The sequence below is a fragment of the Populus nigra genome, chromosome 7, assembly GCF_951802175.1.
Source record: "Populus nigra chromosome 7, ddPopNigr1.1, whole genome shotgun sequence".
In the NCBI taxonomy this organism is placed as follows: domain Eukaryota; kingdom Viridiplantae; phylum Streptophyta; class Magnoliopsida; order Malpighiales; family Salicaceae; genus Populus; species Populus nigra.
Genome location: NC_084858.1, coordinates 8973119 through 8986739, shown reverse-complemented (window position 1 = coordinate 8986739; position 13621 = coordinate 8973119). Strand labels below are relative to the sequence as shown.

The window sequence follows — 13621 nt, the reverse complement described above, 5'->3', positions numbered from 1 at the left end:
CATGAGATTTAATTAAAAAATAACAATAAAGTGCATAATGGGTTAAATATACAAAGGTTATGCTTCTAAGGCTAGGTTTCCGGTCTATTTAAAGAAAAGTTTACACACACGACCAAGCCAACATGGTAGCCCTTTTTTTCTTTTGTATAAGAGCCAACAACCAATTTTTCTTAAAAAAAAGATAAAAGTAGATGTCACATCGTCTATGATGGCTAATAACATGTTGTTTGCTAGCCTAGTTTTCTACCATAAAAGATGTGGTTGGAAAATTAGGATGAGATTTTTTGGATCAAAAATTTTATTTTTCAATTTTTATTTAAAAACACCTGATAAGCATCTTTATCATGTCAATAAATCAATATCTCAACTTAAAACACTTCAAAATATGTCCATAAACAGAAAATCAAACAGGGAAAAAAAATTCTCTTTCAACCCTGATATATTTTTGTCATGCAAAATAAAGGTCTAAAAATACTTCAATTAAATTTCTCTCATCGAATAGAACCCGTTAACACCAAGATCTGTTTTTTTTTTTGTTGAAATGTGACCAATTAATAATTTCCTCTCTCTTATGTTGTTTTGTAGTGAGTTTCTCTTCCCTCACTCAAACCCAAGGACTATAAAATAAACTTTTAAGCTAAAACTAAAATTTCAAAACTACAGGGATTAAATTGGAGAAGATAGGAACATAGATGGTCTGAAAAGCACTTTTTTCTTGATTTTAATAATGACCATGATTTTTCTTTATGATTTACATTTTGATATTTTTTTGTTTCTAATCTAGTATTTTTTTTAATTTCAAACTATTTTCAGTGAAATTATGCGCAAAAGATTCAATAAGAAAAACTTAAGAACGAAAATAAAAAAAATAAAATAATGGTGACTCCCTTTGGTATATTTAGTCATTGTACAACTTTTTGTTGTTATTTTAGGCACAAATGTCTTGTTGTTGTAATTTTAGCAGCCTTCAATTATTGTTTATATAAAAAAGTAGACAAGAAAAATAGAAAAGACAAAACATTAAATAGCAACATCTCTTTAAATAAAAACAGATCAGTACTTATATTCTTTTACTGCATAGGTGTTATGTGGACCTGTACCCTACTTTAATCATCTTGGATTTGGATTCAAAACAAGATTGGTTGCGAGAAATGTAATTGTTTCTGCACACGCGCGCAGTCTTCGATTAAAAAAATTAAGGTATTAAATTTATAATTTAAAGATTATTAGTTTGAATTTTATAAATTTTAAAATTTGTAAAATTAATCGAGTTATACACAAATTAATTTAAATATCAATATTAATAATAAAAAAATACTAGTTGGGAAAAACTACATAATAGTAGGAAGAATAATAGTAATAATAATAATAAAAGCAATTCCCATATCTAGTCTAGTCTAGTCTAGTTATAATAGCTTACCACTGCTTGCAGATGCTAACCCAACAATGGCCGATCTTCCTCGTTAAAAGTAAAACTCCTTTCTGCTACATTCACTCCAAGTTGTGCCATTGGCTGAATCTGCCAGACCATCATCCCTACGGAACGAATCCATGAGCTGCTGGGTCCTCTTTCCCAACTTCATTCACTTGTAAAATATACGGTATCTTTCTGGAAGTTAATTTTCCTATTTTCTACACAAACAAACATAATACGTAAATCTTCAAAGAACTTCTTGAAGATTAATGGCGGGAATTGATCTAGAAGGCACGTGCATGATGATACACAGATATCAAGCACCATTGAAACTCAATTAGCAAAGAGGTTAATGCAATATCTAAATAAAACATTCCTAAATATGGAATTTAGATCAAAAAAAACAAGTCATCAAGTCCTGGGGGGGGCATAAACCAATTACCAGGGATACTTTGGAAAATTCTTTCTATATTATAGATAGATTTTGTGCTGTGAAAAATGACGACGTTATCCTTCATTTTATCATTAGTAAAATCACTTTGATCTGGTTTGGTTTAGGTATTTATTTTAATTTTCTACATTTGTTAATTATTGACAAGATAAAGATTATTTTCATGAGAGTAATTAAAGGCAGATGAATTGGCATATATCATATAGTTAAACTGCCTTTCTTAAATTAAAAAAGAAGAAAAAGAAACTCATCCTACTTCATTAATTTCTTGGTATATCGTATGGTGTAGAAAGAACCCAGGTACAAGGAGGAGGAGGAGGAGAGTGACTGGATTTTGATTTGGCTGGTTGGAGGGATTCGAGGAAGGAAGGAAAAAATGTCAATCCTCTAACCAAAACCCCTATTGGTCCACGTGGCAAGCACGAGTAGTTTCCCCTCCCCAAATCGACTACGGCTGCCTGTTCCATCTCTAGATTTTGAAATGAAAACACCAATATGTTTTCACTCAAATCTGTCCTTTGCAAAGGCCTTGTCTATATATGATTCACCCCTCCACATGTTTTTATGATGGAGCTTCCACCACCACCACCACCACCACCACAACCATCAAGAAGCACGAGTTTCATTGCCATTATCTTCTTTGGCTCTTCTTTCCCTGTCTCTCAGACTATTTTTTCTCTGCCACTGCATTACAGGAAAACTCATGTCTGCCACTTGGTACTGCCATATATCCTAGACCCCGTTTGTTCTTCAGCTGCTCGTCCTTCTTGTTTACTTTTTTTCTTCTTTGTTCAAACAGGACTGAAAAGGCCCCCCTTCACCTTTTTCCTGCTTCCATATCAATCCTTAAATGACGCGCTACTTCGATTAACTTTCTTGCAGAATCATTTCCAACATGTCGAGAGTCTTGAGAAAGTTAAAGAAAAGGTGATTGAAAAAGAAGACATAGCCCGTGTCACCACTCAAAAGCTTCAGTATATATAAACACACGCACACATACACGGACACAGCCAGCCATTCACAACAAATTCATCCCCACAAAATCTTGGGAGAGAGTACCCTTGAGAATTCAAGCAACCAGTGATTAATTAAGATGGCATTTTCCAATGCCAAGAACTTCTTCCAACGCTTCTGTTCCGAAGAGGTTCATGTGGAGGGTGTTTCTCATGGCAGCTTCTTCTCGAGCGATCTCCTACCATCCCTGGGAGCCCGGATAAATCGGGCAACCAAACTTCGAAGATACATAATTTCCCCTTACAATTCCTGTTATAGGTGATTAGAATTGATCACTCTATATATTATAATAATTATTTCCAGTTTTATTACAGCTGCCTTCTAACAAGTCCCTTTCGTTACAGGGCTTGGGAGATGTGGCTGGTTGTTCTAGTCGTTTACTCTGCCTGGATCTCTCCATTTGAGTTTGCTTTCCTAACATCCAAGAAAGATGCCCTCTTCATCTTTGACAACATTGTCAACGGTTTTTTCGCTGTTGATATTGTTCTCACCTTCTTCGTTGCGTGTCTAGATAGCCACTCTTACCTCCTTATCGACGACCCTAAGAAGATAGCAATAAGGTAGCCAAGCGTCCTGCAGCAGCATTTCCTCCACAATTAATGAATGCTTATTCTCAACTAAGCAATCACTCAAATCCAACCTTTTGCAGGTACATATCAACGTGGTTTATTTTCGATGTCTGCTCGACAGCCCCATTCCAGTCTCTTAGTCTCCTGTTCAGAAATCACGGTAATGGACTTGGTTTTAACATCCTCAGCATGCTCAGACTTTGGCGTCTCAGACGAGTCAGTGCCTTGTTTGCAAGGTTTGTCACCAGACTCCAATGATTTCAATTTTCTTGGGAATTTCGTAGTTTTATAATGGAAGAATTGGAGTCTTGAGGAGCTTTTCTGTTTTCTTCCTATATAGACTTGAGAAGGACATCAGGTTCAACTATTTTTGGACTCGGTGCACAAAACTTGTTTCTGTAAGTCACAAACACTTCCAACTTGTTCCTTTCCAGTAAACACTAATTAAATAGGCTAGCTAACTTATTAGTAATATTTCTACTCTCCTTTCCCTTGTGGTTTATTTCAGGTAACCCTGTTTGCAGTACACTGTGCTGGATGCTTTAACTATTTAATTGCAGATAGATACCCTGATCCGAAGAGAACCTGGATCGGTGCAGTAAACCCAAATTTTAAAGAGGAGAGACTCTGGAATAGATACGTGACAGCAATGTACTGGTCTATTACCACACTAACCACAACAGGTTATGGGGACCTGCATGCTGAGAACCCCAGGGAGATGCTTTTTGACATTTTTTACATGCTGTTCAACTTGGGTTTGACCTCATACCTCATTGGAAACATGACAAACCTTGTAGTTCACTGGACCAGCCGCACAAGGAACTTTGTGAGTTCTCTCACTTGTAGCTTTCTCGTTTTCCAATTTCCAACTAGGTTTTCACCTTCCTAGACTACGCATGAGCTTAATGGATTCAATGAAATCACAAATCCTTGTACAACAGATCTGTCGTGTCTACTCCTTGGCTCACCAATTTTATGTGAAGACTTCAGAAATCCTACTAAAACACAATAGGATTCACCTACTCCTTCAATGTCAATAGTAGTGATCCAGTATAAATCACTTTTTAGGCAACCCTTTTGTCTACTCCTCGAACATTCCATCATATGAGTAGCCTCATTACAGCTGTAAATTTAATTTCGCAGAGAGACACAGTCAGAGCTGCTTCAGAATTCGCTGCACGAAATCAGTTACCTCCTCGCATACAGGAACAAATGTTGTCACACATATGCCTCAAGTTCAAAACAGAAGGATTGAAGCAGCAAGAGACCTTAAATGGTCTGCCAAAAGCCATTCGTTCAAGCATTGCAGACTATCTCTTCCATCCTATTGCTCAAAGAGCTTATCTCTTCCGAGGGGTTTCTCAGGACTTCCTTTTCCAACTGGTAAGACTTCACATGTACATATCATTCTTTTTTCTCCCCTCCCTCTTCTTAAGCCAAAAATATGACCTGCTGGAATCATATACGGGTAAAAAGATAAACAAAGACAGGCAGGAGGCAGTAGTTTCCTTATAGAAGAGGGTCAGTGGCAAGTTGAGCATCAATGTTTGCCCAGTTTCAGAAGACTGATGAAATTTACTTCATAAAAGGTTTCAGAAATGGAGGCTGAATATTTTCCACCCAAGGAGGATGTAATTCTGCAGAACGAAGCTCCTACAGATCTCTACATACTTGTCTCGGGAACAGTGGTGTGTAAACTTGATTTTGTTGTCATCCATTACCTCTAAATTTCAGAATGTTTTACTAACATTAGCTGTATGGGAAAACCATTCCTTGTTGCAGGATTTGATATTGTATGTTGATGGACGTGAAAAGGTACTTGTGCCAGCTCTTTCTAAGTCACATATTTCCCATAGATTAAACAAACAATAAGGTTAAAGTTTAATTACATCCTCTGTACAGGTTATTGGGAAAGCAATGGCAGGAGACACGTTTGGCGAGGTTGGAGTTTTACGTTCCAGGCCGCAACCTTTCACAGTTAGAACCAGTGAGCTTTCTCAAATACTACGACTGAACGGAACTGCTCTCATGAGCACCATAAAAGCGAATCCAGAAGATGGGCGCGTCATAATGAATCATCTTTCCGTGGTATATGATTTAATAAAGCTTCTCGAGTTGTAAGATCTTTGCTAACTTCTTTTCTTTTACCCTAGCTGAACGTTGGTATTTTATCCTACCCATTTACAGAAACTGCGGAGGCCAGAAAGCATGGATTCTGAATCCCAAAACATAGAAGAATGGTGTTCTAAGAGAGGGTGTAAAGATCATATGCACGGAGATCTATCAGTGAGCAAAGCAAGAGAGACGGATTCCCAGGGATCAAGGGCTACAAGAAAGAGTGAATTAGGCAAAGGTTATGATTGTACCAGACATGAAGGGTTAGCAACAGCAGTTGAGGACAGCGAAACGGCTCTTCAGGCTGCTGTTTGCGAGGGGCATATTGAAATGGTTAAGATTTTGCTTGAAGGAGAAGCAAACATAAACAAACCAGATGCCAGAGGATGGACCCCAAGAGCTCTAGCCGAACAGCAAGGAAATAAAAGCATACATGATCTCTTACTAAATTACGAAAATAGGAATATATTAAATGAACATAGAATAGATTTTATCGAGTCAGAAACTGTAGGTCACACCAAGAAAAGTCAAGGGAAACATGAAGGAAACAAGGCGCTCACAAACTCCAGCTCATGCATTTCTAGATGTCCCCATGATAGGGAAGAAAAGAAATCCACAAAGCGAGTCACTATCCACATGCAGCTTCAAAACAGAAGTACATTACAGAGCCGACTTGGGAAGTTAATTATCCTACCTGATTCTATGGAAGAGTTGCTCAGAATTGCCGGTAAGCTCTTGACCTCTACAGCCTGTAAATAAACTTATAGGAGACAAAGCTCATGAATTATCCTTTTTTTTTACCAGGCATAAGAACATGACTCTGAAGCTAAAATAGAACAAGGATATCATACCTTGAAAAGAGATCAGTTGGTTAAATCATCTGTTCCTCGTTTTGCATAATCCTATTTTCACTGTAGCCATTTGTCACACTGCAGGTGAAAAATTTGGAGGCTACAAATTTACTAGAGTCATCAATGCTGAGAATGCAGAAATAGATGGTATCAGTGTCATTCGAGATGGCGATCATCTGTTTCTTCTCCAAGATGACTGAAAATTTGGTTGTGATGTGACAAAATTGTTCAAAGACATTGATGCGGACAAGCTGATAGCTTGTACATTTTGAGCAATGTATAATGAAATATTAACAAAAAGCGCAAAATCAGGTGGCCAAATGGGGCTCAATGGTCGTTAATAATACTGGAAAATTGGTGATGTCAATTACAACTGCTTGTACCCTCATTGCTTTAGAGCAAAAACCCATCCACATAAAATTATGAGAAGCGTCACTAAAAAAACAATATACCATCTTACAAGCATGCCACTATACGAATTGCTTTGTCCAAGAAAACTATCTTTTTCTGTAGAGATCTGAGCACAGCGTCGCAGAAGGGAAGTCTCTTGCATTTTTCATAATCACTTCACTTCCCCCGGTCTGTTCTCTTCACACATGTTTTGTATGAAAAAAAATTGTACGAGTACTCTCATGAGCCTTTAATAGGAAGGGGATGAGCTTCTGTGTTAAAGACATACTTATCCAAAGGAATAACAGATCTATCCCCGAATAGCAAGTAGAAATACTTGAGTGTCTCACCCAAGAAGAAGGTCTCCATCTTGTCTCTTCTACGAGGAGGAAGCACAGTAACATCTTCTAAAGAACTGTATCCACCAGAATCAACCTTCGTGTACTTTTCAAACGCTTCAAAGATCTGCCAACCCCATTCCTGGTATCTGCAGTGCAGTATAGTTGAGATCACATAACTGTGTAAGAATTGTGTCAAACAAAAAAGAAAAATTTATAGCAAGGAGTATTTGAAGTGAAAAAAGTTCAGACTTAATAACTCAAAAAATTTAAAGAGCATACTTAGGGTCTTCTGTTATTCGGTACAAGATAAACAGTGATTCTACAGTTTCAGGCCGCAAAAGATTGTGACGATCAGCATGTTTAATTATTATGTCATTGACAAACTTTGAATTCTTATTCCCACCATCAAGTCCATGTTCTGAATATTCCTGCTTAATCACAACAGACAGCAAATTATTAGAACGCATAGATGCAAGGAAATAGGCCTTTACCTGGTTATAATGGAAGGATGCAAGGCCAATGCCACCCTAACAATTTTGCAGGAAGTGGCAACTCTTGTACTTGAACCTGCATCCTTGTAGAGAAGTCCAACAATATTCCATTGCACCAAGTAAAGGCCCGCTCAATAAATACAAGGAAATGCATTTAAAAAAAAAATACAAATAAGGGGAAAAAAACAAAGAGTCAACAGCTTGCAGTAAGTGGGGAAGAAAATGACCCACTATGGTGCATTGATGGTTTAGAAAACTGCGTTCAGGGAACATATCATCAAAATTCAACCAACCTCAGTATGGAAGTAAGCGATTTCTGGGGCAAGCCCAGTAGAAGTTACTGAATACATCTCAAAGCATGTCTTGGCTAAATCTTCTGCAAGCTTCAAATTTTCAAGGTCCTCAAATTTGAGCAAGTTTTCTTTCATTGCCTTCTCCTTTGTGAGACCCTTGGTGGCACCAAGAGCAAGTGTTCCCGGCAAGAAACAGACCTGAAAGGCCAGTAGAAAGCTCACTCATCAATGACTATTATTAGACAAAAAGAGAGCAATAGAACTTTCATTACAAAGGCGTACATCAGGAACTCAAATATATTATGATGACCCTTACATGAGTGGCACACAATCACACATTCACTAAATCAGAAAATAATAAGGAATAATAAAAGGAGGAAAGAACATGCTATTCATGAATTGAAAGACATCACATGCACATCAAGATGTCAGGATTGTGCAAGCCACAGTAGACCACTGCCTAGTATGGCAGAATAATAGAAAGCATATGACCTTCGTTTGTGCCCCCCTTCCTTTTAAGTAAATGCCTATAGCTGAGGAAGAATCTAAATTCCTCTGAACATTCATCCCAGTGAATATGTGCTTAGGCAGCTGGTGGTTGAGAATACATGCATATAATTTATTTCCTATTTGAACACGTATTCAGGGTTAACTTATTTTCTGACAAGGGAAATTGAAAGGATAAAAGGAAACTATAAGATCATTTGACACATTACAGAGTTAAGAATATCTAAAATATATAAATCAAAGAAACAAAGACAGAAAAATAGGTTCCCAAATATAAACCTGGGTCCTACATACCAGAAAATGATGGTTTTAAACTAAAACTGCTTAAATTTCACGTAGTACAATAATAAAGATTTTACATCAATAATATTGTAATATTATGCCTTGAAATATTTAGGCAGCTTATTCTTGAACATGAAGTTGATTCTGACAACGCACGCATGGTTTTGAGTAAAGACAGGATGATAATTCATGCATCTCATTACCATATGTCAATACTGCATATCCTCAACTCAATATATAATTGGCTAAAAGGTCAGAGAACAACTGCAGCATGACATGTAAAGTCTAGTCAATTGATAGTTTGTGACTAACAGACTTCTTGCTGTTATGAAGTGAGCCAGTAATTCTGAGAGAATTATAATTGAATGGCAATGATAATCTTCAGTTAGCATATATACATTAGTAAATTATCAACTAGAATAAACCAATATAATGGGAACATCAGGCCTTGCATAACTGCGCAGCTTTTCCCGATAAATCTGATACATTAAATTGACATGATAGTGTAGGGCATACATCTAATACTCCATGGATCCATTCATAGCATGTCAGCATTGTATGGCCTCAAATTGAGAGTTGGCTAGAACATGTAAATCAACTGCTACATGGAAAACTAATATTATTTGACAGTGTGAGATTTTGGGGATTTCTAATCAGGGGAACCAGTAATTTCTATGGTGCAAACTCCCATCATTCAAAACATATGATGCATGCACAGAACACATTAGTACTTTATCAGCTACATCAACAACAATACAGAGAGAAAGCTCCATGTACCAGGTGATCCATCTTTGGACTAAAGGAACCTTTAGGTCCATAAGGCAATTCCCCGACAAAAACCAATCCATTGGGGATTGATTTCTGAACAAGTAGGTGCCTAACACCCTTCATTGCTTCCTCATACATATCATAAAGATATGTAAAATTACTATCTCGATTTCTCCCTTGCTGGAGCCATACTTTAATAAGGTACTCATAATAGCTGTCACCACGAGATCCCAATCTAATATTTTCTCCACTAAATTCACCAGAGTCAGGGCTGCAACCAGTAGGGAAAAAATATCAAACAAATGACAATTTTTTTCCCGCTGAGGAAAAGAAATACAATTATCCAGCTAAACATGTACTATACAAAAAAACAGAGGAAAAGATAACTGAAAATATTAAATCAAAGTGAAGGGGGACTAAATATCAACCTTACAAAGTCAATGTTTTGGGAAGTGAACACTACAAAGATAAGATTGTGATATAGATGCTACATTTGTTGCCATAGTTAACAAATCTCAAAAAGCTACACGGCAGGGAGGCATACTTCCATGAGTTTCTATTTTATGGATGGGAAAAAAGGAGACTCGTACAAAGAAAAGTAAGAAGATTTTACTTTCTTTTATCTGAAAATGAATTTACATTCTTCTATTGAAATCATAATCTGCAACCATATACCATTAAATACTTCAGATCATTGTTATTCAATGGAGAGCTTTAGAAAAAAAAAGATTTAATAAACTTTCTTTTAGTTGACGGCCCCCAAAAACTGCCAAAGGACCAACAAGATGAAAAAAAAATAAACAAATAATTACGTACAAAATTAATGGCATGCAAGCAGGAGAACAGATGAAATTGTTTTATACAAGGTACCTTATGTATATGGGAACCAGTCCTTCGACCTTTGGAAGATCTTTTAAATGTTCCAAAACCTTCATAGCTTCTATGCTGTACCTTGGATCGCCAGAAACAGTACTGAGATAATTAAATTCAAGCTGCACAGTGGAAACTTCTGCAGTACTACTCAATCCATCCGGAGCTCGATGTGCTGACGGATCATGCAGAACAACATCACTAAAGGGAATAGAAGTTGGGCTAGAAGTAAAGGCCAAAAGCAGTCGATCAGCCAAATTTCTAGCAGTTTCAAGATAGACAGTTGGTTTAGGCCCCTTATGCGTCAAATTTGTCCCTTGCTCTCCTCCACTTAAATGATAAGCACTTAAGAGGCCACCCAAGACACGAATAGTAGTTTCAAATAAATTTACTTGGCCTTTCTTGCTAATCCTATCAGAAAGGTGTGTTTCAATCCATAAGCCTGCTTCAGAAACAACTTCATCGGCACCCATTATCAAGGCAGTATCAAGAGCATCAACAACAGTAGCACCTAGACCTCCTAATCCATCAACTCCTCGCTGACTCAGGGGCATAAGTTCATCATAGCCCATTGCATACATTTTATAGCCTGACCAAGCATGGATGAAAGCCTTCTGCACTCTTTGTTGCCTATCCACCCATTTTGAATCAGTATTTAACTTCTGCAGTTCATGAGGAAGATTGTCAATGCTACCCTTTTCATCAGGCGGTAGTTGAGGAGGAAGCCTTGGTGGTTTCCTCCAAAATCTTTGGAATCTACCTCCACCATCTGAAATTCCCTTAACTTCTTTATTCACCTTTATTCCTTCAGCTTGTCCTTGGGAAACAGAATGGGGGGTACTTTTATGCGTGAACATAAGACATGCTAAGCCAAAGATCATTAATAATGCTAAAAACTTTCCTGTACTGCAACTTAAACAATCATGCTTTGCGTTACTGGTGAGTAAGGACTGTGTGATCACCTGCAATACATAATAAGTTGTAGGCAATTCAATTCAATGTATTAATTATCCATACGAAAAACAAAAAAGAAAAATGTGAATCTTAAATGTTAGAAACCATGGGAAAAGAAAAATTCTTAATTTAGGAACATCATTTGAAATTTTATTAATTCATATGGTGCCTCTAATTGTTAAAATTCTAAAAAAAAACATGGATTACTGGGAATTATTAATATAAGGATTAGAAGAAAATTACAAGAACTATCCTATGTCTCACAATCCGTTGCCTTTTGACACCTGATTTTTTAAAAACCTATGGTCTGCATCTGTTACAATATAGATTCTCCATGAACACTAGTTTCAGAACCAACATTGTTTTATCCATATGTTGATATGTTCACAAAAATACCATTGTTGACTCAGTGATTTTCTGAAACTACCAAAGTGCACTTTCCATTATTCTTGACTTGGATTAAGAGAGGATAAGCCAGAGAAAAGGAGAAAGGTAAAGGAAATGGCCCAAGTCACAAACCAAACCATGGTCAAGTTTATCAACATCATTCCCACAACCAAGGAGCAGTTAGACAATTATGCTAGCATTGAGGAAAGTGCTTTCGCCAAAGGACCTCTGTTTTTTAAACATGAGAGCAGGGAGAAAGGAGAGGCTAGAAATAGCAAGTTAACAGAGCAAGAAATTACATCCTTTCCACATATGTATCTTTATAAAACAACACAACTGAAAGTGGAGATGTAGTTCCTTGAACATGAAAGCAGGAGGAACAGAAAGGCTAGAATTAACAAGGCAATTATGCAAAAAGTCACCTTATTCCAAGAAATGTCTCTCTGCACAATATGGTGACTAATAGTGGAAAAGAATAAGCATCGCTAATAAACCCCTTTGTGTGTATCAGAAACCTTATAATGATTTTTTTGTGCCTGTTTTCCATTTGTTATTTTGGTAACGGAGAAAACTAAAAAAAATCTCGAACTCCATGCATGACATGAACTCCTTGCACATTCCAATATTCTATTCTATGGTGTAATTCTAGATATACCAAACCCTCTCCAGCATTTGATCAAACATTCCCTTCGGAAAGCATGTTATCACACCCTAATTGTGCTATCCAAATCTATATACCCAACAACGCCTTTATTCCCAATAAACCAACCATGATAATATATTAGCCTTTCTAATACTCCAATAAACCAGAAATACAACATTCTACTTGATCATGTAAGTTTGCCAGACGCAAGCATCACCCTTTGACCCTGATCTCCATGAAACATTCTACGTCCATAAACTGTATCGTCCCAGCAAAAAATTCAGCTCAAAGCAGGCTGATGAGGTTGTAATAGGCATAGACCACAACATCCCGTGGAATGATTAGGTTTTATTGGATTTAAGCAGAACAGTGATTCGTGGGGCTTAGTTGCAAAGAGTAAGATACCCATATAGCTCCAACAAATTAATGGATCTGTATGTGTGAAAGCAAGCTTGACATGCGAAATAATTATTACCAACAAGTTGAACTTCTACTCATTTGCAGGATTAATTAAAGCTTCATAGCATTAAATCCTTAAGTTACTCCTAAATAAAATCAAATCCCTCTAGTCCTTCGGCAACGCCACAATTGAACGACATTAAAAAATAGAAAACTGATTGAGAAAAAGAAAAGGATCGGATTGACCGTATTTATTCTGGAGAGAGAGAAGCAACAATAAGAAGAAGAAGACAAAGAGACGCTAACCTTGACGAATGAACGTTGTCGGAACTTGGCGTTGTCGTAATGGACATCTTTCATGGAATAAGGCAACGATTTCGACATGCTCGATCTTTAATTTAATTTAGGGTTTTCTTCTGCCGATCTCCTCTGCTCTGTTGAGTGCAGAGAGGGGGGGGGAGTAGAGAGTTTGGATCCAGTTACGGACGCACCAAATCGAACTTCGATGGAAAATTGGAATAGGACTGTTAGCTTTGTTTTCAAGTCAATGGAGGAGCAGAGAGAGGAGAGGGAGGGAGGCGCCTTTTCTTTTTCTCAGCTGGGCACGTTTGCCGTGGCCTCACCAAACAGAACGTGACACTTGGTGCTTGGTCGTGTTCGAGTGATTTATCTCATTAACCAATATATTACATCATATTTAGTTTTGACTATAGCATGTTTCCCGCGCTACACTGCCCGGGGTGCGCATAACCTGGTTCATGTAATGTTACGCTGAAACTAAACCAAAAAATGTGAACATCTCTCGGCGAAGATATAGAATGAATGACTTTCAATCAGAAACTTGTAAACAAGTGAATCTTCTCGATCAGTGACTACATTTGT

At 37.2% G+C, this 13621-nt stretch overlaps 2 protein-coding genes across 7 annotated transcripts; one reads left to right on the top strand and one right to left on the bottom strand.

Moving 5' to 3' along the window:
* Window positions 1–2197: 2197 nt before the first annotated feature.
* On the top strand, window positions 2198–6781 carry LOC133698550 (potassium channel KAT1). 4 transcript variants are annotated; one of them, XM_062121510.1, is made up of 12 exons: window positions 2200–2582; window positions 2748–3137; window positions 3224–3439; window positions 3529–3684; window positions 3789–3846; window positions 3957–4274; window positions 4592–4831; window positions 5038–5136; window positions 5231–5263; window positions 5351–5536; window positions 5636–6290; window positions 6499–6781. In XM_062121510.1, exons 2-12 carry the CDS (start codon window positions 2959–2961, stop codon window positions 6612–6614), a joined length of 2256 nt encoding a protein of 751 aa, XP_061977494.1. In that variant the 5' UTR covers window positions 2200–2582; window positions 2748–2958; the 3' UTR covers window positions 6615–6781. The 4 variants fall into 4 exon arrangements, with proteins under 4 accessions (XP_061977496.1, XP_061977494.1, XP_061977493.1 ...); XM_062121509.1 differs by having other exon boundaries at window positions 2665–3137; XM_062121512.1 differs by lacking the exon at window positions 6499–6781 and adding an exon at window positions 6368–6463 and having other exon boundaries at window positions 2198–3137.
* Window positions 6728–13406, bottom strand: LOC133698551 (mannosyl-oligosaccharide 1,2-alpha-mannosidase MNS3). Of its 3 annotated transcripts, XM_062121513.1 has the most exons (6): window positions 13046–13401; window positions 10357–11318; window positions 9496–9757; window positions 7930–8127; window positions 7425–7573; window positions 6728–7291 (listed from the first exon to the last, which is right to left on the bottom strand). In XM_062121513.1, exons 1-6 carry the CDS (start codon window positions 13121–13123, stop codon window positions 7045–7047), a joined length of 1896 nt encoding a protein of 631 aa, XP_061977497.1. In that variant the 5' UTR covers window positions 13124–13401; the 3' UTR covers window positions 6728–7044. The 3 variants fall into 3 exon arrangements, with proteins under 3 accessions (XP_061977497.1, XP_061977499.1, XP_061977498.1); XM_062121515.1 differs by lacking the exons at window positions 6728–7291; window positions 7425–7573 and adding an exon at window positions 7574–7712 and having other exon boundaries at window positions 13046–13405; XM_062121514.1 differs by lacking the exons at window positions 6728–7291; window positions 7425–7573 and adding an exon at window positions 7580–7719 and having other exon boundaries at window positions 13046–13406.
* Between the last annotated feature and the right edge of the window lie 215 nt (window positions 13407–13621).